General features: G+C 38.1%; 2 protein-coding genes across 20 annotated transcripts in view; one reads left to right on the top strand and one right to left on the bottom strand.

The window, feature by feature from the left end:
- Positions 1-7,477, bottom strand: part of HMGCLL1 (3-hydroxy-3-methylglutaryl-CoA lyase like 1) — a 199,151-nt gene extending 191,674 nt beyond the window's left edge. For all 19 annotated transcript variants that reach the window (XR_014809897.1, XR_014809900.1, XR_014809899.1 and 16 more), the window contains exon 1: positions 7,313-7,477. Coding sequence is in view for 5 of the 19 variants with exons in the window: in XM_084967779.1 (XP_084823905.1) it covers positions 7,313-7,420 (108 nt within the window). In the remaining 14 variants the exon portion in view is untranslated. The remainder of the gene's footprint in view (positions 1-7,312) is intronic.
- TAP1 (transporter 1, ATP binding cassette subfamily B member) overlaps positions 1-26,231 on the top strand; it is a 682,515-nt gene that overhangs the window by 142,108 nt on the left and 514,176 nt on the right. The window lies entirely within an intron of this gene.

Raw genomic sequence — 26,231 nt, 5'->3', positions numbered from 1 at the left:
ATGGAGGTTCCCAGGCTAGGGGTCGAATCGGAGCTGTAGCCACCGGCCTATGCCAGAGCCACAGCAACGCGGGATCCGAGCCCGAGCCGCGTCTGCAACCTACACCACAGCTCACGGCAACGCCGGATCGTTAACCCACTGAGCAAGGGCAGGGACCGAACCCTCAACCTCATGGTTCCTAGTCGGATTCGTTAACCACTGCGCCACGACGGGAACTCCCAAGAGAGTAGATCTTAAACGTTCTCACCACAAGAAAGAAAAGGTAATTATATTCTGTGATGCAGACATTAGCCAAAGCTATGGTAGTAATCATTTTGCAATATATGAGGGTATCAAACCTGTACCCCTTAAACTTACATACTGTTATACGTCAATTATATCTCGATAAAACTGGAAAAATAAATACATAAATTCTTATTCTCAACAGTTTGCAGATTACCTGGAATGTAACCACTTCAATAGCTTTGTAATATGGTAAATGAATATATTTTTACAATTCTAATTATATTGCAAAATTGACTTTTTTTTATTTCCCCTGTTATGCTGTTAATCTTTCAACCTGTTCAGGACAAACTTCTCTTTGAGACGTAGAAAATCTGGTGAAAATATTAGCGAACAACACTTGTTTGATAGCTTTAGGAGCTGCCAAAGAAAGGATTACTTTTGTGGCCAATACACTATGCAGAAGAAAAACATAAAGGGGTGAGACCAACATTCAGCATGACTTTGCCTCTTGAGGCATTTGCCAATTCTATGTAATCAGGTGAGAAGCTGAGATGAGCATCAGAGCTTCTAGAAGCCTTAGAGATTGGTTCAGGTCCCAACAAGAAGACATCCTAATAAACACTTGAGGCCTTTCGTTAGACCCCCTAAAGGGTGACAAAATAAAAATAAGGGTGAAGAGAAACGACAAGCCCTCGCAAACGAAGTAGGTCCAGCATCAAATCAGAGAAACATCTGACTGGCTTAAGGTAAGCTACCCTTGCACTTCTCTGCTAGAAGCAAAAGATAATCAACCCTTCCTGAACCTCATACATGTAGAATGACTCTTATCAAAATTATAAGAAATAACAAATGTTGGTGAGGATGCGGAAAAAGGAAACCCTTGTGCACTATCAAGAAAGAGTATGTAAATTGGTGCAGCCACTATGGAAAATAGTATGAAAGTTCCTCAAAAAATAAGAAATAAAATGATCATATGATTCAGCAACTCTACTCCTAGCTATTTATCTGAAGGAAATGAAATCACTATCTTGAATAGATAACTGCACCCCCATATTCACTGCAACACTATTTACAATAGCTAAGACATGAAGAAAGAAAATGTGGTATATACCTACAGGAATGTATATTATTCAGTCATAAAAAGAAATCCTGATATTGATACCTGGTGGATCCTGAGGGCATTATGCTAAGCAAAATGTGGAAGAAAAACAAATACTGTATAATCTCACTTACCTGTGGAATCTTTAAAAAAATGAATTCATAGATACAACAGACTGGTGGTTGCCAGAGGCAGAGGGAAGAGGGTGGGCAAAATGAGGTGTGGTGATAGGGTGTTAATCCTTTCTGGAGGACAGTATCACTCAGAGCTTCAGATTATATCCATAATATTTTCATATCAGTTGTCTAATCTAAACAGATAAATTAGTGAGCATCCTGAGAGAGAAGGTACATGAAAAAAGACCCACTGGAGATCTGAATATTTGGGTTATCAGACAGGAAACAAAATAACTGATAAGTATTCAAGAATTCTTGATAAGATGGAGAATTGCAGCAGAGAACTAAAAATTGGTTTTAAAAACCACATGAAAATGCACTAATTCAAAAAAATGACTAAAATTAAACACTCAAATTAAATTAGCAGCAAATTGGACAAAGCTAAAAAGGAAATTAGTGAACTGCCATATAGGTGAGAAAAAAATATTGAGACTGAATATAGTGAGAAAAGAAAAGATGAAAGATACAAAAATAAGTACAAGAAATAAGTGGAGCATAAGGAATGTTCTAAGATTCAAGTAGAGGGGAGAGGGGTAAAAAAAAAAAGAAAAAAAGAAACCAATATTTGAAGATAATTAGTTGAAAAATTTCCGGAGTTCCCGTCGTGGCGCAGTGGTTAACGAATCCAACTAGGAACCATGAGGTTGCAGGTTCGGTCCCTGCCCTTGCTCAGTGGGTTAACGATCCGGTGTTGCCGTGAGCTGTGGTGTAGGTTGCAGACGCGGCTCGGGCTCGGATCCCGCGTTGCTGTGGCTCTGGCATAGGCCGGTGGCTACAGCTCCGATTCGACCCCTAGCCTGGGAACCTCCATATGCCGCGGGAGCGGCCCAAGAAATAGCAAAAAGACAAAAAAAAAAAAAAAAAAAAGAAAAAAAAAGAAAAATTTCCAAAACATATGGAAGCCAAAAAGCATCAAGTCAAAGATCCAAGAAGTGCTATGAACCATTGTCAGATACAAAGAAAACTACCTCTAGATACATCATAGCCATACTGTTGGAAGTCAAAGATAATTACAAGAGAATGAAAGATAAACTATCATCAAAGAACCAAAAATAAAACTAACAGCTGATCTCTGGTTTTTCTCTGGTCTCCATTATATGTATTGAGAAATGTGCATTTTGTACTGCTGTCATGCCATGTACTTTTAATTCTTTATGTAGAAAATAGATTTATACTCAATATTCATTACTTGGATGCTCAATTACATATGCATTAGTATAATTCTGAGCAAAGAAAAACTGAAAGAAATTATCACCGCCAGATTTTTACTAAAGAAAATACTAAAGCAAATACTTCTAGTTGAAGGGAAATAATTTCAGATGAAAAAATGAAGCTGAAAAAAGTAAAGAAGAACAGAGGAAAAGGGAAATATATGTGTAAATATAAATGTATGTTGCCTGAACAAATATATATCACCATATAGAGAATTAATACATACAACAATATAAAAGGCAGAAGGCAGTAAAAAGAGATAAATTATATTTTTAGTGAGTTGCAAATATACTAATTTATATACTATTTTTAATAAGTCAAGGTTGTATGTTGACACCTTATAGGTAACAACTAACAGTACTGGAAAAACAGTCTATAACTAACAAGCTAATACAGGGGAAAATATTAAAATAATAAAACGCACATAATTTCAGAAAAAGTCAAATTAGAAAAAGGCGTCAGGAGCAGGGTATGAAAGAACACCTGAGACAAACAGAAAACAAACAGTGGGAAGGTGGTTTGGTTCCTTTCTGAAAATTCTTCCCCATTCATCCTAAGGTATTTAGTACTGTACTAATAGCTACAGAGTTGCAAACTAAAAAGTATAAAGCCACTTAGTCTTTTTACTAAATGTAAGCAAAAACATCATGCATTCTGGTTAAGTTCAAGAGACCCTTTAACACTAAATACTTTACTTGGAATCAAAATTTTTGCTGACTTAACTTACAGGATTAGGATATAATCAGGATATAATGTAAAATAACCATAAGTTTAATTTCACATAATCTACAATTTTATTTTTAGAAAATGAATGTATTTAAAATGTAACAGAATTTAGGTCCTTGGGAATTCTATTGTTATGATTACTATATGAAGAGCTTTAGCTACTGCTTACCCAGCTCTTAGTAATAAAATAAGGACTATTTTACAAGGAACCTTAATTTTAATCAAAACTTTAAAACACCAGTTAAGCCAGCTTCATTATAGCCATTTTAACAGAACAAATACAGAAAACAAAACAGGCACTAAGGGACAGCTTGAACTACAGAAAGATCAAGTTTAACCTTCTAGTCTATGAAGAAGATACTCTACAAAAATAACGTCATTAGCAAAAAAAAAAAAAAAAAAAAAAAAAAAAAGAGAGACAAAAAACTTAATTAGTGGAACTGTGGTAGTGTAAGCCTTTAATTCACAATTTAGTAATAAATTGCTAAACTTCGAATGTGTATTTACACACACACACACACACACATGCACATACTATTTAATTTTGTCTTAATAATATATTGGCACCAGGAAAAGGTCTAGGTTTTGAATCTTGTATTGTCTAGCCTAAGATTCTTTCAAAATAGAGCATTCTGTCTGTCCCAACTGAAACCAAATTATTTCAAAACTTAGGGGTCTTGTCTATCATTCCTCTGCCAGATTTAACAATGGAAAAATGGTTAAGCTCTGAGTGGCACTTAAGAGTCTCAGGAATCCATTTTCAACTCTTTTCCATATCAAAGAATGACCAGGTTCCATGAGATGAAGAAATAAGATACAAACAGTAATAATATCCATTCACCAGCACTAAGACCAAACTTTATTAATAACTGTCTTAATTATCACTTTGGCATTCACATAACAAATAGTCAGCATTATATTATGTCGTTGTTTTGGGACTCTGAAAAGTGCTAAAAGGCCATGAGATGCTTATGGCCTAGAGGGGTAAAATTCATTCATTTGTTCATGCAACAAGTATTTACTGGTCATCAAAAACTAATCAGACACTGTTCATTGCTGAGAGTCCTGTGGTGGAATTTTTCCCTTACTTTTATAATGCTTAGAATCTGGTGGGGAAGTAAACATAAAAAGATCTCTACAAAATTCATATTATTTGTAATGAATAGTGCACTGCGCAACATAAGATAACAATAGCAGCTTGCCTTGAGAGTCTGGGAAAGATTTCATGAGAAAGCGATGTTTGAGTTGAGATCTCAAGGTCAGTTAGTTGAAACGAATCTTCCTCTCAGAGAGGAAAAGAGGTAAAGACCATGTTTCCAGAGGAAGGATGATTAGAAAACTCAAAGAAAGACATTGCAGTGAGGGACAAAATAACACAGCTTAAAGGCAATGAAAAGATCATTTGAGGCTTCCAAGAACACATCAAAAGTTTTGCTCACTATTCCCTTGTAAAAGCAATGGGAATTCACAGAAGGCTGTGAAACAGGAGAACAGCATGATTCTATTTGAACCAGAGAACATGTCCCAACGAGCTGTGGAAACAGTGAGTGGAAGGATTGCAAGAGTTTAGTAGTACATTTGAGAGATAATTTTAAAATGGATAGCAGCAGTAAAGTTGGACAAAGATGCCTCCAAAAGAAATTTAAGAAAGAAAATATCAGGACTTAGTGATACTTTGAATGTAGGGGAAAGACGGAAAGGAGCTCTTGGCTTGCACTTTCCAGGACTGAATGAACTGTGATGGCATTCCCTGTGGTAGGAAATTCTAGAAAAAGTCTGAGGTTAGATGGGGAAGAACATAAATCCGATTTTGCAAATTTTGAGTTTGAATTGCTTTTGAGGGATCCCGGTGATGACGTCAGATGAGCAACACCATCAGGACTGGAGCTTAAGAGAGAGACGGGACTATAAATCTGGAAGACACGGACATCCGAACAGTAATGGAAACTAGGAGTGGGGTTAAAAAGTTAGGAGGACTCTGAATATTTAAAAGACAGATATAAGCCTCTGAGCCAGCTTGGTTCCAGCCAAAGGAACCAGAGAGGCAGGGCTTAAAGCAGTAAGCATGTTGGTAAACAGAAGCCAAGGAAGGAGATAAATTTCAGAGTGAAGTGTCAGGTGTCAGTGCTGCTGTGAGTTCAATACAACAAGACATAAAACATTACAGTTCGACCACATTGGAACCAGAACAGAATTATGCATAAACTACCACAAGAACAGAGAAAAAGGATAGCGACTCTGGAAGGAGAAAGGAGTTGGTCAAAAGAAGTGATAGTGAGGCTGGGACTGAGGAATGAATAGGAGTTTCTTAGGCAAAGTAATCCACAGATAAAAAGGTACTATTTAGAGAAAGCATATCCTCCGAAAAAGGAACAAAGAAGTCTTCCTTGGGCTGACTAATGTCCAAAGATCCTACTCCCTGCATTCCTGGGTCAGTCATCCTAGTCATTTTCAACTAACCTGTTACTACATCCTAACAGGGCCAAGCAGACATCCTCACCCAGCAGCCTAGCCTCTATCATTGGTTCCAAAGCCCATGAAATCAGCATACAGGGGTAGGAGGGGAGAGAGAGAAAAATAATATTAACCCAGCAAAGAAAGTCATATAAAGTCTCAGACTTCGGGACTGAAAGGTAAGGATTCCTGATTACATAACAGAGTGACTAGGAAAGTTAAGAGAAACATTATCACATGAAGATCAATGAGAAGGCAGGAAAATTAAAGACAAGTGAACATACGAGAAGGTAAATAATAACTTTCCTTTTCTTGCGTTGTCAGCAACAGGCTTGGAGTCAGATGACCACGGCCATCTTTTAAGTGATAAGGAGCAAAGGGTCCTTTAATGAATCCACAAATGCTGAACTCCAGTTTGTAGAACTAAGATTCCGATGTGACATATTTGTACAGTGAACTGAAAATACGCTAAATGTAAAACTATAGGCAAATGGATGCTTAACATTAGAATAGTTGATTTAAAGCCACATGGTTAAATTATGCTTATCCACTAAAATATTTTGTTCACAGAGGAATCAAGAATAAGCATTTTTGCACCCAGCAAAAGCCAAAACAGTAATAACTAAACTCTCATAATGTCCCTCCCTTTTCCCATGTTTTAACATTCACTTAATTATCACTGCCATTCCTTTGTGGAAGTTTAAATGTCTAGCTCTTTTAAGGGAAAAGTAAATTTCTTTATATACATTCTCTTCATTTCTCTGCCATTTCTGCTTGGGAATGCATCAAATCGCAAGTGGATAGAAACTAAGAATTTCCCTACTAGGTGCCTTAAAAAGGGTTTTCAGGAATCACATGGGAATACTTTTTGGTCCGAAATCGCTGTTATTTACCATTATTTTCCCAGCTCCTTCAAGGGTGTTGAAGCTTAAATACACTCTCAATAGTTAATGACAGGATGACGTCATTCTACCGTGTTCTCCTAACCTTCTGTGTTGGCTTTGTTCCTCTTTCTGCCTCATATTCTGACAAATCTGTCGTCTTTGTCACACAATAAAAAGGAGGGGACTGAAAAGACGCGCACTGTCCTCGAAGGAGTGCGGTATCAGGCGTCCTCTCCAAGGGAAAGACAGAGAAGGAAGGGTTTCCTTTAGGCAACCTGCTGGCGGCCAAGGTAGGAATTTTAGTGGGTCTGCGCTGCAGGGGCGGGTCTGCAAGTTCACCGCACAGAGATGGTGGGAAACCTTTTAAGGGATGAGGCCTGACACGACAGAACTACCGCAGGAAGGGCTTTGGGGTGGGAGGCAACGTTGCAACTGGAGAGGAGGCCTGGGGGTGGGGAGGAGGGAGGGCGGTGACGGGGGAGAGGCCTCCGGCGGTTTAAAAAAGGGTGGGGACACCCCGGGCCGTAAGGTGGTACCTGCGCGGGGTCGAGCGCCCCTGCCACTGAATCCCCGATCCAGAGATGCTCCCGGAGAAGCTGCTGGTAGCTGAGGCAGTGCTTCACCGCGGAGGGCACGTTCCCCATGACCGGGGCGCGGGGCGTCGGCGCTCGGCGTTGCCAGGGTGCGGGGAGGAGAAGGCTGCGGGCCGGCGGGCGCGCGCTGCGGTCCTGCGCGCGCCTCCCGCGCGCGCCCAGCCCGGCCCGCTCTGCGTACTGCGGCGGCGCCGCGCCAGAGCGCCCAGGACAGGGCCTGGGAGGCACCTGCGCGCACCGCGGGCCACCCCGGAGCCTGGAGCAGAGAGGGATGCCCTGAGAAGAACCATATTCACAGCCTTGCATGCTTTCTGCACCGCACCCAGGGCGCAAAGCTGATTGCACTGCACACACCCCACCGACCGACTTCTCACCTGGTTCAGATCAACCCGGAAGACAAGGGTTAGGGCTCAAAAAAAAAAAAAAAAAAAAAGACGAGGGCCTTTGGTTTCTTGTTGATGCATTTGCTCATTCCCAGGTACAGCCTTTTGTGCTCAGTGTAGATGTGTCCAGTGTTGAACTCACTTGAGTTTATCTCCGTGACAATAAAGTCGCCCTTTAAATATTATGAGGTGGGAACATTACTCAATATTTTGTAATAACCTGTAAGGGAAAAGAATCTGAAAAAGTACATATATATATGTGTGTGTGTTTCTATAAATACACACACATATATATAAAACTGAATCACTCTTGCAGTATAAACTAACACAATATTGTAAGTCAACTATATTTAAATAAATTACAAAGTATGACCAAAAAAATAAATATTATGAGGCAGACTGCAAGGTTAGAACACATATAAACTGTCTAACGAAGAAGAAAAGATAGAAAGTTGTAAATTAGGGGAGATGTCACAGGAAACTTGCTAACTCAGGAAATTGTCAGTAAGTGAGTCCTACAGGTTAAGCCCTGAGTTGAGTTGCTTAAAGAGACACAGGGCACAAGATTATTGAAACCATAAAGGCTAAAGTCATGCCAACTGAAAATTCTAAACACATCTTTAGATTATTAGAATAGGACTATTCTTGGGTGGGGAGGGTGTTGGGAAGCTGGTCCTCCCTGCCTCCCCCTCTTTCACAAGCACTGACTCTAAAACTCTCCAGCATGAATTCGGCTCCGGCGACTGGCGACTGAATGGCCATCAAGAATAAACTCAAGCAGCCAACTGTGCCCAGGTACCATTCAGCCCTGCGGGTTGCTGCAGGTAATGGTTGCTGCAGGAAATATAAATTAGGAGCTCTCTGATGCCTACACAGTTGCACAGCCAGATGAAAGGATTCAAAGATTACTTTGTAAAAACATAGTATAAACACAGTTAGAAGGAATTGAACACCCAGAATAAACAAACCATCATTAATATTTGTGAGGGTAGTGAGACTTCCACTGGTAATAGAAAGAAAGCTGTTAAGGACAAGAAAGGGCAAAGAATGGGAGAGCGATGCTGTGTGTCCTTAGTGGGACCCCACTGGAAAGTCGAAGAGGATGAAGGGATCTTAGACCTCTCATCGCTTTGATCAGGGATGGGTATCTCCAAGTTGGAGAACATGATCTGAGCTGCCAAAATGAAATCATGCAGCAGTTGGAAGCCTTTAAAACCCTCTAATTCACCCAAAATTCCAATCATTATTTATCTGAACATGACTATTTTATAGACATATATTCCTGGGGCTAAATCTCTATTATAAGTTGGGGCTAAATCTCTATTATAAGTTGTTTTCAGCAGAACTCAAAGACTTATTTTTCCAGCACGGTTGAAATGTAGCATAGACGTTACATCAATGCCTACTACCATTTTTGTCTCCTTTTTATAATTCTATAACAGGGAACAAGGTATTTGAAAGAATGTGAAAGGACCCAATTTAAACAACAGTAATTTAGCAAGGTGACTTTTATCATGAAATCAGTCATTCAAAACTTGAAAAAGTTTTGACAATTAGTATTGAAATCTAAACTTTTGGGGAATATGACCTCTAAGATAAGCCAAATATTGTATGAGCCTCTGCTGTTAAGAAAAACAACAGAAATAAACTTTACTGCTTAGTAGGGTTTTTTTGTTTTGTTTTGTTTTGTCTTTTTAGGGCCACACCCACAGCATATGGAAGTTCCTCAGGCTAGGGGTGGTATCGGAGCTGCAGCTGCCAGCCTACACCACAGCAATGCCAAATCCAAGCCACATCTGCAACTTCCACCACAGTTCACAGTAATGCCAGATCCTTAACCCACTGAGGGAGGCCAGGGATCAAACCCACGTCCTCATGGATACAGGTCAGATTCTTTACCGCTGAGCCACTACAGGAACTCCTATAAGTTTTTTTAAATCAGGGAAATCTTTATAAACATGAAAATATTTCCTACAGTTTTATTTTAATGCATTTCATATAAAAAATGCTATCATCTCAAAACCTGAAACTATGATTCTCGTAAATACCAAAACCATTAGCAATAGTAAGGCCCAGATAAGGACCATCTTAAGATGTTTAATCTCACGTACAAAAGGGCGTGAAAAGAGATGTGCTTTTGTTGCAAAGTAGTTCAGTGTTAAATCTAATCACCAATGCTAAAGATGTACAGGTTCAAAAACTTCCAATGATAAATTTGAACAATTAGTGTTAGTGTCCTGTGTTGTTACAATTAAAATGAAAAGTCTCAATATGTGCCCCTGTTAGTGCAAATCTAAGAAGCTCCAGGTAAAATGAGACTAGATGCAGCAACTGTGGAGGAGGCAATTAGCTCTCCATCCCCACACTTAGGAAAGGAAACCTGGGCCCCACCAGGAGGGCAAACATCCCTTGTTAAAAATCACAACCTCTGGCATATCCTGATCTGCACCCTGTATGACTTTCATTGAATTTTAGGACTAAGCTGTTTCTATTTCATTCCATTTTAGTCATTCAAATGTAAGGAGATACAAAAATTCACTGGAAATTGAAAGGAATTAAATTTCCTGTTTTTGCTAATGAATAACTTTTTACTTCTTAAATTTATCTTCAAATTGAAGTATAGTTGATTTACAGTGCTGTCTTTGTTTCTGGTGTACAGCAATTGGATTCAGACAGATATATATATATATTCTTTTTCATATTCTTTGCCATGTGGCTTATTACAAGATGTTGAATATAGTTCCCTGTGTTGTACAGTGGACATTGTTGTGTATCTATTTCAAATGTAGCGTTGTGTATATGCTAATCCCTCAGTCTTAATTTATCTCTCCCCTATCCCCTTTCCCCTTTGGTAACCATAAATTTATGTTTCAGTTCCATACATAAATTCATTTGTATCATTTTTTTAAAATTCCACATATAAGTGATATCATATGAGACTTAGCTTTATCTTTCTAACTTACTTCACTTAGTATGATCATTTCTGGGTCCATCCATGTGGCTCTAAGGGTCATGTGAAATCATTCAAGTCTACCTGCCTCTCCTGAATTATCTCGACTCCCTTCTCTCTTTAATCCTACTTCAAATCTAATCAATCAGAGAAGTTAGTTAACATCTTGGACCCACCCATCCATTGTCTCTCAGTTTTCCAGTTGACTTCCACCACCACCGCCCCACCCCCACTCCTTCTCTCGGAAAGGCACCCCCACAGCGCTGGGGGAAGAGCCTAAGTGCTGGTTTTAGATTACCAGAGATGGGAGCCTGACTCCACCAGATACCAACTGAATGACCTTTGCAAGTTCTTTATCCTTCAATTCTTATCTATAAGAGGGTGATGATAAAAGTTCCTACCTGACAGAGCTGTTACAAAGATTAAAAGAGCTAAAATCTATCAAGTGTTCAACACATGGTTTGGGGCACCCAATGATTGTTAGCTAAGTTTACTACTGCCGCCTGGTTTTCTGTTTTATTTTGCATTCACAAATCTACACTGTAAGGCCTGAGCATTTTTGAAAATATATATCTGGTCCATATTTGTAAGCTTAGACTTCTTGAAGAGTTCCCCTGACTTTTGCAGAGAAGAATTATTTCTTAAAATCACATAGTGACTTGTTCTCAATGAGACGTTTAGTTACCTTTCTAGGCTTAACTCCTGCCCATTTTCTGAATTCATCCTTCCCTCCAAAAGTATCAGCTTGTGTGCAGCGTTGGTGGTATAGTGGTGAGCCTTCCAGAAATATCAGCTTGTGTGTAATTCTCCAAGTTTTAGGCTCTTGCTTGCCGTCCTATAATTCTAATCTTGTTCTTCATTGCAGACCCTTTGAGAAATACAGAAGATGCATAAAGATATCAAGGAAGTCACCTATCATTATAATGCTAGCAATACTTTAATATATTTTCTTTTAGAGAAAAAATAAATTAATGTTTTCCTTTTAATTTAACATTGATTTAAACTCTTTAAATTTAGGATGCTAATGTTTATTCAAGAGTTGTGTATATGTATATATAAATCATTTCTTCAATAATCCTCTAATGTTTAGCCTTTTAATTATTTTTGAAAGGGAAATTGGCTACTAGAATGTGATCTTATGAATGTTCATATAATTATCTAAATAATCTTCCCAAAATAGCATGGCAGTGGAGCTCTTCCACTACAGTTGTATTTCTGTCACTTCTATTTATATTTTGAACGAAGTCTTTCTTATATACAGTATTTTCTTGCTTAGTGATTTTTCTTGCATGAGCTTATCTTTGGTGAAGGTTTTGGGGGGGTTATTTGCGAAGGAGTTCTGTGGGAATCTTGTATGAATGATTGCAATGCCTCTAAAGAATGGTTTCCTGTTTGCTTGGCCAGAATTCTAATGAGTCTGCCTTGTCAATTCTAGGATTATTTTCTTGCTAACATCTTAGCTTGGGGTACCACAGGATATTATGAGTCGGGAACTTAAAACCAGGCACAGTGTAACTTGGCTTCAATTTTATTCCAGGGATTTAACTTCTCACTCACAGACTCAGGTGAACTTTTTTTGTCTCCCATACATGGAGTCACCTTAGAAGATCCAGTGGTTTATGACTTGGCTCAATTAGCTTTCTATCCTCAGATGGCAATTGGTTGAGAAGGACCTTCCCATGTGATTAAAGCTCCAGCCTCTGACTATCAAGACCTCCTCTGAGCTTCTTGGCAGTATTAAGTCCCTCAGTATGTCCTTGATGTTAGCATTTGAAGGGCGGGAGAGGTATACCTCACAGCAGATTACCCTCCATATTGTTCAGAATTCTAACTTGAGAATTTTTCTGAGATTAATGTTTACCCAAATTTTTCAATGCATTCTGAAATTCTTATACCCTTTAGGAAGGTAAAGCTAGGACCCAAGAAATGCTGATCTGAACGAAGATTCAATTTAGGTCAGAGAGCCTGAGAATTTTACACTAGAGTTCAGACACCTTGACTGATTCACAAGGGAGAAAACTAGACCAAAGCCACATACTCCCATCATTCTCCCTATCTCTTCTCCATCTAAAATGACAATAATATATTACAGTTATGCATCACTTATATCCTAAGCAAAGTGTCTCAAGAATAGTAGCAAGTCCTTGGGAGAAAAGGTTCCAATTAAAACAGGTTAAATTATAGGTCCCTTTGGTCCCAAAGTTGTCAATTTAAGGGTCTGCAAGATGACAGGATGGGTAGAATCAGAAACAAGTGAAAAAATCAAAATTGTAACAAGAATAAATGGCAGACTGGCATGTGGCCAGGGTACCTACTGGGCAGGGATCAAAGACACATCTGGTGAGTCTCAAACAATAATGCCATAGAACCTTGGCAAGAATCAAGAGTAATATGCTCCAGCCTTAAACAATAAAAAAGAGAGAATGAAAACAGCTTGGTTACTGATACTGGTTGATACCTAAGGGGAAGCAAAGCTTTCATCATCTCAGTTTTATTGCTGAAGAATTTCGATAACTTCTCACATATGTTATGTCTGGCTGATATAAATTGATGGGAAGGATAACAGAGTGTTTAAAAACTTTCTTGGCATTTGCTCACTAAAATCAAAGTTCCATTAACAATAGCATCGGTCTGAAAGAGCACATTCTTCTGAAAATAAGTAATGAGATCTATTTTACCAAAATAGCACCCCACCCCAGGTGATGGATACCTGGCATTGGGTACAGAAATCAGAACAAAGCTACAACCACATTTCTCCAGATGTAGGAATCTATTTACTCTTTCACTAATTCAAAAGGATCCAAAAGTATTAGCTTTGCCAACTTTTATTGTAAAATAAAAGATACAGATATTGACTGCTCATTGATTATTATTAATTCATTAGATTGATGCAGTGTGCATCACTTTTGCCAGTAGATATAAAATTGTCTTTTTATTATACTACCTACAAACTCAGACTCTATTTGAAAAATGTTTTTATCATAAGTTGATACATTTTGATGGGTTATAGTAAGTGTGACCTTAATAGGTAAGTTACATTAACTCTTACCCATGGACAGTATCATCCTTTAAATCTAAATCAAATACTATTGGAAGAAAAAAGTCCACAATAAATACAAGCACAAAGCACTTGGTACTTTGCTTTGCATATAGTAGGTTCTCAATAAATCTTAGCTTTCTCTCTTTTCCTCCTTACAAATCAAATCAGTTCAGTGTTAAGAATAGATATATGTTACCCCAGTTAGAGGGACTCTGTTAACCCAAATTTACTGATTCCTATAGAACACTAGTTAATTCGCTACAGAAATTTTCGTCTTTTTTTTTTAACTCTAATACTCAATAGCTAATGGGAAAGTAAAAATAAAAAGATACATAAGATCTGCCTTCTGACTTTAAAGATCTCATGTTCCCATGGCAACATCTGGAGAGTACTAATTATAAATATGAGATGTAGCAGATATATCTTAGAGGAATGTAAGAAATTAAATCCCGGTGTACCTGTTGTGGCTCAGCAGTAACGAACCAGACTTGTATCCATGAGGATGTGGGTTTGATCCCTGGCCTTGCTGAGTGGGTTTAAGATCCAGCATTTCCAGCGAGCTGTGGTGTAGACCAGCAGCTGCAGCTCCAATGTGACCCCTAGTGTAGGAACTTCCATATGCAACAGGTGCTGCCCTAAAAAGAAAGAAAAAAAAGCATTTAAACTCCAAAGTTGTTGAATTTGGATAAGAAAACATTATATATAGCAGAAATTGCATGTTCATCAAATATTTATTGAGTAATTAATTGCATGATAAATATAGGGCAGTATCGTAAAGTAATGATGAAGACAGTCATTAAACACAAAAGACTTCTAATTTAGTAGTGAAATATGATGCACTCAAATGTTTACAGCAGAGCTGTATGTTTTTAAGTGCTATGTGTAGAACCATGGAAGCAAAAGGGGATAAACTCCCAGTTCAGTCAGGAAAATAAGAGGAGAAATCAGGAAGGAGGTCACACACGAGAGGGTGGGCAGACAGAACCCATCACCATGGAGGGAAGGGGCAGGGAGGAGAGAGAGAACATTAATGCTAACTGGTAACAAGCTGCATCACCCCCAGGAATTATCAAGATATGGAAATCACTTCCAAATGAAAATCTTCAAGTACCTGATTTAATGATGTTTTTATGTCCGTGACTATTTCATCATGGATTTTTTTTGTTTGCTTGTTGTTTTTTGATTTTAGTTGCACCCACAGCATATGGAGATTCCCAGGCCTGGGGTCGAATCGGCGCTGTGGCCGCCAGCCTACACCACAGCCACAGGAACTTGGGATCCAAGCCATATCTGCGACCTACACCACAGTTCATGGCAACACTGGGTCCTTAACCCACTGAGCGAAGCCAGGAACTGAACCCACATCCTCATGGATTATAGGTTCATTAACTGCTGAGCCAAGATGGGAACGCCCTCATTATGAATATTACAGGTAAAATGCTCATTTCCAGTTTTGCCATAGATGAACATAAACAAATCCATCCATCAGAGGTGCTAAAGAGACCAGCTTTAAAGTATTAATCTTGCAAGTCAGACTTTTATACACAGCTATAGATTTTTTTTAAGTGTGTCCTCCCTCTTCTCCATGGACAGGAAAGGAAAAATCATACTTATTAAGTAATAGACTTATGAAGCACTTTGCTGGATATTTTATTTGGTGCATGAATTATCACCCCCATTGAACAGATGAAATAACTGAGGCTCAGAGATCTTGAATGTCATTATAAAAAGGAAGTCTAAGAAGTGGACTCAAATGTGTGCTGTCAAAACCTTTGCTTTTTCTTTGTTACCTCATGTTTTTCAAAAATAAATAGTAAAAAGACATTGTTCACACACCCCATCATGTGTTCCTCAAAACATTGCTCCCAGAGGCAAAAACTTTTCCAAAGGAAGTTCTTTAGAGGTAGGACTCGAGCTCAGCCTCCTGACGCTGCATTCCAGGAGATTTCTACAATACATGGAGGAATCAGTCTTCTCCTTGAAACCCAAGGACCTTTGCAGGTTTGATAACATTGAAAGTACTGTCCACAGAAACATAATAAGGTTAAAGAAGTCTCTTGATACCATCTGCAGCCATGCATGCTCTGGCTTGTTAGAGAATGTAAATCTCAGCCCTAGGTCTTCTAAGGAAATGTGCAGAGGGGTGCTTTGTCTTGCTAATCATGTGTGGAAGTGGGATTTCTCTTTCCATAAGCCATTCATGCCATGGACTTATGATGGCTATAAGTTTATCCAAACATATGTATATCTAATGGAAATTAGAATTTTCAAGTTCCTGATCTCTTTTTTGCTTTTCTTTTTTTTTTTTTTTTTTTCCTTCTGTGACTTGGCAGACTTAATAGTATCTTTCCCCACATATCATATGTTGGTTTGTTTCTTTGTTTCCTGAACTAAATATGTTTTACCCTACCACTTAAGGAAGTGTTTCCATCATGGAAAAAATAGTTCTTGCCAACAATTTCCCGGAGTTCTCTTGAAAGTACAGATCTCTATAGAATTCACAATTGATTGGATAATGGAAGACCTTTCTTACTAAAATGCCATCACTCCACATTTTTTTAGCTGTGTCCTTGGCATGTGGAAGGAATCAAACCCAGGCCACAGCAGTGATAATGCCCAGTCCTTAACCGCTGGTTGAACTCCACCAACTACATTTTAATTAAAAGTTATAAGGGCAGGAAGTCATAAGAGTGCTTTAATAACTGGCATTATCCAATGCCCTGCATTTTTCTAGCCTCAGATCTCCACTTAATTCACAAATGGAAATGCATCCATATGAATCCAATGTTTTCAAGGCAAAAATCTACAGGTTATTGTGTAATGCAATATTAATTTTATAACTTTCAAAAACTCATATGGGATCTTTGGATAACTCTTCATTCATCCTTTTAAAGCTCAAAATTAACTAAAAAGTTATAAATCTATACTAGAAGCCTGGGTGGGAGATGAAACAGGAGGCTTAAAATCTTGAAATTCCCTTTTTCCCAATCAGTCCCTGGCCCCATTAGTTTTCCCCCAAATCTTCTATTTCACCTTCTTACTCTGTGTTACTGGGGCTCATTTGCTACCTTATTTATTTTATTATTTCCTCAGAAACTTTTTCCTACCCCAAGGTTATACGTTCAAGGAGATTTCTAATTTTTGGTAATTCATAGTTTGTTTAACAGAGGCTCAGAAGATACGGAGTTAATGTTATGATCATCAGCATTATTTGCAACATTTTGCAAAGGTTTGTTGGCCTTTTCTTTTTTTTTTTTTTCCTTTTTAGAGCTGCACTCGTATGGCATATGAAAGTTCACAGGCTAGAGCTTCAGGTGCTGGCCACAGCCATAGGCACAGCCACAGCAACGTGGGATCCGAGCTACATCCACAACCTACACCACAGCTCATGGCAACTCTGGAACCTTAACCCACTGAGGGAGGCCAGGGATCAAATCCACATCCTCATGGATACGTCGAGTTCATTACAGCTGAGCCACACCAGGAACTTCCAGTTTGTTGGTCTTTAAACTTGACCTTCAAACAAGAGAATTACTTATATTGACATTTCTCAACCTCGGCACTCTTGATATGCTGGGAGCCCAATGAGTCTTGTTTGCGGGGGCCATCCTATATCTTGCAGGAATTTTAGCAGCATCCCCAGCCCCTACTCGCTAGACGCCAGAAGTCTTCCCCCAAGTTGTGACAGCCAAAGTTATCCCCAGACACTGCCAAAGGCCCCCGGGGAAGCAAAAGTCACCAAGGGTTGAGAACCACCAGTTGAAATGATGAGGATGCTGATAACAAGATCTTATCATGTGCCAGAAACTATCCTAAGTATTTTAAGTGCACATTATCTGATTCACAAGAAAGGTTCTGTGATTTCCACATTACAGATGAGACAGTTTGAGCACAGAGAAGTTACTAAGACATTTAGCATCACGTGGCCAGTGAATAAGACAGCTGGGATTCAGACTCAAGCAGAGTGACCTTGGAGCCTGTATTTTCCTTTGTCAGGCTACAGCTGCTTTGCTGAAATCACACAAGCAACACTGAAATCCAGCAAAAACATGGATCATTTCGGGTTTAAATTCTTTTTCATGATGTCAAACATTTAAATCTTGGAAAATAGACTTCCTACAAATTCAAAATCTGTCCAGATAAGTAGGTCCTCTTCTTCCCTTAGTCCTATTCACTGAACTGGCAAATTCTATCAAAGACCAGGTTTCCCAGGCAAAGAAGTAAAGTTCACAAGGAATTAGATTCCTGAGATGACATCCTAACAAAACCATGGTCATGAGTATGAGATCCATGAATACCAAAAGGCTGCTAATACGTTTTATTATCTTATTGTCATCATTTGAATAATGAGGGTCTATTTATTTTTATTAGAAGAAAATAATTAAAATTAGCTTAAAGCACTTTTCCTATGTCCCTTAGCATTCAAATACCATTTTATCTTATTTATTTATAGCATTCGTTCTACAAAAAGTAACCAGCGAAAATTAAATTTCTTTTCCCACCTCTCCCTCTTAACTATGTGTGGCAGAGTTTCTATTTCTGTATGAAATAAAAACTATCATACTATATATTTGATAAAGGCTTTGCCTTTGGGTCTTCATAAAATGTGCTCGTCTTTTGCTCTAAAACCTTCTTCCAATTTGTTTCAATCTGACTATTAATTGTTTAAAAGGAGCATAGTGTAATAACCAAAGTTTTCTATCTACTCAATTAATTTATATAATATGAAATACAATTAGTTTATATAATATGAAATATATTACATTATTATTTTCTTTCAAGCTTCTAGGAAAGTTGATTGAAATAATAGTAATAACCCAGACTGCTTAACTTACATTTATGGATTTGTTTCTATATGCCATTCACTATTTTAACAGTTATTCATATATTAACTCTTTTAATCAAGTAACAACCTTTAGGTAGGTACCTTTAACATCTCTATTTTGGAATGAAAAACCAGAACCCCAGAGAGATTAAAGAGCCTGATCAAAGTCACACAGCTCGGAAACTATTTGGCTGGTTTATTTGGCAAGAAAATTGTGCTGGCCTCCCTTACGTATACGGCTTTCCTAAAGTGTGGCAATTATCATCACATATAATATTATTCATTATTGTAATAGGTGGAGAGATGAATTCAATTAGACACAGTAGGAAAAATGTACTTGGTCTCTTAAAAATTGTACCATCTGTAAAATTCTTGGCAGCAGAGGATAAGAACTTTGTCTTATGGAGACGTGAATTAATAAAATTGTAAAAATGGTTTTGAATCCAGTGATTCTAAATGAGGACTTAGACAGTTAATGGATTTTCCTTCTTCCCCTCTCCTGAGCTCAAATATCTGGGTCCTCCATGCCTTTCACGTCATCCGTGTCAGTGACACCAAGTTCTCCGGTTTGCTTGCTTCAGTCCTGGATTATACTGGTCCTGGTGTTCTTTGCTATTTAAAATTTCCCAAATTTCTCATATTTGACCAAAACTTTCATACAATAATTGAATTAAAATAAGCCAGAATGAGTTAAGTCAATCTCCCTTTTACTTCCAGTTTCTGCTGTCATTTCATCTTGCGGTATGTGAGAGACGTTTGTTCTGAGAATGGAGAGGCCACAAGCCTCTCTCTTCATTTGATCTTTTCCAGATGCAACAGATAACTACTACCTCCCTTTCCAGGACAGCATGCAGGGTGCCAGCTGATAAAATAAAATATGCTTTGCGAGAAGCAGCTCCGGACAGTTACTCCCCTGCGGTCTTGTATGTTGACAGTGAGAGAAGAAATCTGCCCATCTGCCCCTGCAGGTCCCTTGGTCTTAGCAGCTAGTTTGTTGTCCCCTGACCCCTTCCTAGTGTTGTGAGATGCCTGAAGCTATTAGGATACCAATCATCTGGGTCAGAGGGAAACACTGAAAATGATAGGCCAAGCATACATGAATTGTGTAAGGGAGCAAGTCTGGGCAGTCCTGCTACAGGGTATAGAAAATAGCAAACACTCCAGATATTATGAGAGTTTTAAAAACTGTATTGTATAATGTAAATCTATAATCTGTTGACTTTTTATTTATGCTAATACATTTTATTCTGAAATAAAATCTTTAGATGGCAATTGCACGAGAAAATAGAAACGGGAATTTAAAGTAATAAATGCAGAGTTTCCATTTCTCAAGAAAGTAGATGATGCACTTGGAACTGGAGCAAAATGTGTTTCATTATTTACCATCTACCTAGAGTACTGAACTGACCCTATTGGAAAATGTAAATCTACAATACAAGCAGCAGCATTTTAAGAAGAAGATGCCCAATGACAACCTCAAACACATGCAAGTGTAAATGTGGACTGACTATATATCAATCTATAAAGCATTTGTTTTTAATTTGGATAATTTACTATTTTAAATTAATCCTGCCAATCCATTCTAAGAAGTTTTTGGTGGTCGTGTGTGTGTTTAACCATGGGGAGAGTAAAGAGAAAGCTGTCAATATAGGCACTCCATGAGGAAGCGAACCAGTAAGTGATGCCTTACGTTAATTGCATTGTTTTCAGAAATTTCAAACAGAAAAGCAGCTCCGCTAATTCTGACAAAAGTTTGATTTTGTTTTTCATCTGACTCATGAAATCAAAGTAAAGCTGTTGAAATTCATTCTACCAAAGGTCAAAGATCTGACTTTACTGTGAATGCTGCTATAAGTTCAAAGTTCAACGTTGAAGATACTTTTTTTTCTTTTTCTTTTTTTGTCTTTTTTGCCATTTCTTGGGCTGCTCCCGCGGCATATGGAGGTTCCCAGGAAAAGGGTCGAATCAGAGCTGTAGCCACCAGCCTATGCCAGAGCCATAGCAACAGGGGATCTGAGCCATGTCTGCAACCTACACTTACACAACGCCAGATCCTTAACCCACTGAGCAAGGCTAGGGATCAAACCCGCAATCTCATGGTTCCTAGTCAGCTTCATTAACCATTGAGCCACGACGGGAACTCCAATATTTTTTTCTTGTGTGATAATATAAATTTAAAAATGGGTGGAGCACAACATAATAGTAAAAAAGCAATGTTCTTACTAAACAACCTATGGAGAAAAAAATGTACTTGGAATTGGTCATGAAGCACAGATAATTCATGAATGTTGTCAAACCGGGGAAACATGCCACTAATCACAACTGAAAATATAAATGTCAAAATTTATACATATCAAGGAACTACAATTTTCTTTTTTTGCAACAAAATGATATTTTCTAAAAAAAAAGCTCAGCAGCATAACAATGTAATATTCCTTCTTCACTGATCCTCTTGGGTCTGATTTTAGAATATTAGAGCCTTTGCAAACAACTTGTAAATCAGCCTCAATCTCTAGTATGAATTGAATGTTTTTGTAAACAATCCCCCTGAAATGTGATAGCATTTGTTCAAAATGAGTTGGAAATCTTCAACACCTATTTCAATTAATAGAGTGCCCAAGACTTCAACTGTTGAATATTTTAGTAAATTGCAATTATAGAAAATAAAGCTTAGGAGTTCCCATTGTGGTGCAGCAGAAACAAATCCTACTAGTATCCATGAGGCTATGGGTTCAATCCCTGGCCTCGCTCAGTGGGTCAGGGATCCTGAGTTACCATGAGCTATGGTGTAGGTCACAGACACGGCTCAGATCCAGAGTTGCTGTGGCTGTGGCATTTGCCAGCAGCTCCAATTCGATACCTAGCTTGGGAACTTCCATATGCTTTGGGTGCAGCCCTAAAAACCAAAAACGAAAAAAAAAAAAAGGAAAAAGAAAATAAAGCTTATAAAGAGAATTCTTTAATATTTATCTTTATTACTTCAAGCCAAATGCTGAAAGTTAAATGAAGTATAAGATTTAAGCCTGAAATTGAATAACCGAGTTTTGTGATATCTTGAATTTCAGGAAGAATTGTTTGATAAAATTCTTTTGTGTTGTTGGATAAATTTATATTCTGTGTGGGAATTAAGTTAAATGAGAAAGTTTATACTTTCCCAACATTTAATTTGGAAAATATTCAACAAAATAGATGTCAAATTGGATATTGATATTTATATTGAAAGATAGGTATTGAATTTGAATAGAATAATAAATATTCACAGAGACACTTGCTTGAGTTTTATCTTGCAAAATACTCTGTCAGAGCAAAGGTATTCTTTTTTTATAATGATTTTTATTTTTTCCATTATAGCTGGTTTACAGTGTTCTGTCAATTTTCTATTGCACAGCAAGGTGACCTAGTCACACATACATCTATACATTCTTTTTTCTCACATTATGCAATTAAAAAGACAGTACTTTCTGGTTAGTTGGATCAACAATATTTTAAAATTTTAGTGAAACATAGGAATTAGGAGTACCTTCTATTTAGAAGATTTTTTTCTGTGCTTAACAGGCAGCAACTATATAAAAATATTTTCTCAATTAAAGAAACAGTAGGAGCCATTGAGTAGAGTGCAATAAAGAGGTAAAATTTCTGTTTTATTAAACAGAAGTTCTTTTTGTGCCCTTTACAAATTCAAAAGGGACTCACTTTGGACCGTTAAATTATAGGGTCACTCTATGTGATTAAAACCACAACACAGGTTTGAACTTGGCAATAAAATTGCATCAGTTTGCAGAGTTCCCATTATGGCCCAGCTGTAAGAAACCCAACTAGTATCAGTGAACCCAATTCCTGGCCTTGTTCCGTGAGTTAAGGGTCCAGCATTGCCATGAGCTATGGTGTAGGCCAGCAGCTGCAGCTCTGATTCAACCCCTACTCTAGAAACTTCCATATGTCTCCGATGCAGCCCTAAAAATAAATAAATAATATCAGTTTTCTATCACTGTAATAAAGTACCAGAAACAAAGCAGCTTAAGGCAACACACATTTACCACCTCTCAGCTCCACATGTCAAGAGTCTGGGCCCAGCTTAACTGGGTCCTCTCCTCAGGCTGTGATCGAGGTAAGTAGGCTGTATTCTCAACTGAGGACTCGCAGGGGAAGAATCCACTTCCGATTTCATTTTGAGTTGTTGGTAGAATAATTTCTCTGTGGTCATATGATTCAAGTCCTGGCTGGAGGTTGGAGGCTGTCCTCTGCTCCAGGCTGCTGAGGGAGCACCTCGGAGGGCTTAACAGAATCACAGGAACGATGTTCCATCACCTTGCTCTGTCATTAGAAACCAGTCACAGATTCCACCCATGCTCTCAAAGAGGAGATCACGCAAAGACACGACTCCAGGAAGTGGGACTCACTGGGTGAGAAACCCTCTTAGGGTGTGTCCATGACAAAGATGATATTAGATATTTCAACTAAAAAAAAAAAAGTACGGGTGTATGATTGCATGTTACGCATACACTGTGGTGGTTTTAAACTATGACTTTGCTCCCCTAACCCTGCCAGGTGGTGTCTGTGCCCCTCTCCTTGATTCAGGGCCAAGCTGGGTTGATTTGCTTTTTTTTTTTTTTTTTTTTTTTTTTGCCTTTTTGTCTTTTCTAGGGCTGCACCTTCAGCATATGGAGGTTCCCAGGCTAGGGGTCTAATCAGAGCTGTAGCTGCTGGCCTACACCAGAGCCACAGCAATGCAGGATCCAAGCCGCATCTGCGAACTACACCACAGCTCACAGCAACAATGGATCCTTAACCCACTGAGCGAGGCCTGGGATCAAACTGGCAACCTCATGGTTCCTAGTCGGATTCGTTAACCACAGAGGGGAACTCCTGGGTTGACTTTTTTCTAAGAGGGAGAACCCTCTGGAAAAGATGTATTGTGATTTCTGAGATGAGGGCAGAAAAGGCTCTGCAGTTTTTGCCCAGTTGACTTGTCACTTGCTCCTTGGAAGACAGACCCTTTCAGAACCCAGCGCCCTGTGCTCTGAGGAGTCCCCATCACATGGAGATCCAGCCCAGATGCCAGAAGGGAGTGAAGAAACCACTTGGAAGTAGGTCTCCCAGCCGCAGCTGTTCAAGGCCACAGCCCCCTCTCAGTGTTCCCAGCTGAGACTCCAAACATGGTGGCTCAAAGCACAGCTGTCGTCTCTGTGCCTTTCCTAATCCCTAATTCACAGAATCCGGGAGCGCAGTAAAGGGGCGGTTGCTAATAGGTGCGAGGTGGTTTGTTTCACAGTAATCGTAACTAGAATAGGTATATATTGAGGACATCCATGCAATTTTTGTTTAAACCATAAGATTAGGAAATTCTGCTATAACTCAAAAAGCCTGGCAAAACTATTAATAAAAACAGAGCAAAAGTTTGAGGATTTCATAGATTTGCATTTTAAAGTCCTTTCAACTATATATTTCCCCTTCTATTTAAATGTAAATTACCTACTTACTTTTAATTTAATTTTCATTTCAATGACATTTATTACTTTCCTTCTAATTTTACAAGTAAGACATGTTCACTGCAGACAATTAGAAATATGTAAAAGCGTAAAGTACAAAACCACAATCACTGATGATCCCACTCCCTGCTGAGAGCCATCATTAGAGTTTTGATGCATTTCCTCCCAGCATCTGCATATTTCTTTTAAAAAAACTGAGCCATAGCTGACCTACATCACTGTTAGTTCCAGGTGTACCACATAGTGACTCAATATCACTATATATTATAAAATGATTGCCATGATATGTGTATTACCATCTGTTACAGTAGAAAGATATTGCAACATAATTGACTGTATTCCCCACGCTGTGACTCTTTTTTTTTTTTTTGTAACTGGAAGTTTGTACCCATCTTCTGGTAACCACCTGTTTATTCTTTATCTGCATACATACATGCTTAATACATTACAGACATACTTGAGATTTTTTGTCTTTCAAATCTGTTATCAGCAATTAGATCATGAAAATCAATTATAACTTAAACATGTTTAAGAAATTAGTTCATGAAGTTTATATCACTAGGAGCTCGATTTTGCATTAAACTATTGTCTGCCAAGTTAAGCATTTTACATTTAAAACAGCTGTAACAATTCTACTTAGTATGTAGATATTGAACATCAATGACAAATACTAAAATACGCATAGCCCATAACCAAAGCCAGTTGTTAACGTCTCAACATGGAAAAATATTTAGATTAAATACTACCAACAAAATGAAAAATAGATTAAAATAACATGTTATATATAAAAGTACAATGTTATGAGTGAAATGCAATGATTCCTGTTCAGCAACACAATGTGGGTATCATTTACTTTTCCACCTTTCATTTGGGTTTTATCTCAAGGTCAAGTTGCAACATTTAGAAGTTATGAATAACGTAAGCTATTCCTTGGAACCTAACATAAGGAAGTAAAAATATTGTGATTTTTGGCTTTCTTTACAAACACAATGTCGATGAACCTAATAATAACTTAATAATGAAATTCTGGAAAAAAATCTTGGACTCCTATGTACTTTTATTTTATAAAGCTCAAAATATGATGCCTCTATGAGACTTCTCCTTTCATCACAAGAGTACTAAAGGCATATTAAAATAAAAGGTTAAATATGATTTACAACAGCTTTCTATCTGTGAAGACATAATTTCTTCCATAACAAAACAGTTCTTATGTAAGAATTAATCCCAGATTTTCAAAGCTATGAGGAAAAGGTTACAGAAGTTGTTAAGAGGGAATTGAAATACAAGATATATTAAAAAGTCATAAAAGGAAGAGGTTGAAGAGCTCAGGGCTCATAGCCCAGAAAATTACATGTCTGGATTCCATGAAAATCCAAAGAAACAAATCCCTCCACTTATTCCATTATCTTTGAGGAATGGTGGAAATGAACACCAATGACAATGGTAAAATGAAGCAATTGTCTTCAAAACTAAGGGCTTAAATATTAATTCCAGGTAAGATGCTAGCTGAAATTATAAATGGGACAATTTGTAAGTATAGAAAATGGAAATGGGAATCATGCCAACACAACTTACAAAACTAAGTCTTTTTAAACGAAATGTTTTCCCCTTTTTTGCAGATTTACTAGCCTAGAAGGACACAGAAATGGAGTTGAATATCTCAATATTTCACCTAATAAGACAAAACTTTGGAAAGGAACATGATAACTAAAAGGATATGTTTAGGAAAATCTATTGTAGGAGGATGAGACAGGTTGTGTGTGACTACAAAGATGAGAATTTGAATCAGTGGGTGAAAATCAAGGTTCAGTGTAACCAAGGGGAGGTTTCCAGTAATAAGAGTGGAGTCAACTAACCTGCTGGAATTCAGATGTAAGACATATTAGTCCTCCTCACTGGATATGTTCAAATACAAGGGGAAAAATAACAACCACCACCACCACAACGAAACAAAAACAGAAGCAAAGACAAAACCTAACTTGCTGTAGAAGAGTCTATCAGTTATCCACTGTCATTAGGGTTGCCGCGTGCCCTGTATATACAGAACGTGCCCAGTATTTAATTATTTTCATCTGTGCCATGTACTAAATTTGATTGGATACTTTAAATGCTTTTTATTCATATTTTGTTAAAAAAATTCCAAAACTATGACAAGCCAACTTTTTTCTGCTGCAG

Source organism: Sus scrofa, chromosome 7 (assembly GCF_054392235.1).
Source record: "Sus scrofa isolate SSC_HxYL_T2T_F1_AM1 chromosome 7, Sscrofa_HxYL_maternal_Yorkshire_Landrace_v2.0, whole genome shotgun sequence".
Lineage (NCBI taxonomy): Eukaryota > Metazoa > Chordata > Mammalia > Artiodactyla > Suidae > Sus > Sus scrofa.
The sequence above is the reverse complement of the archived record's forward strand: the minus strand, read 5'-3'. Positions and strand labels throughout refer to the sequence as shown.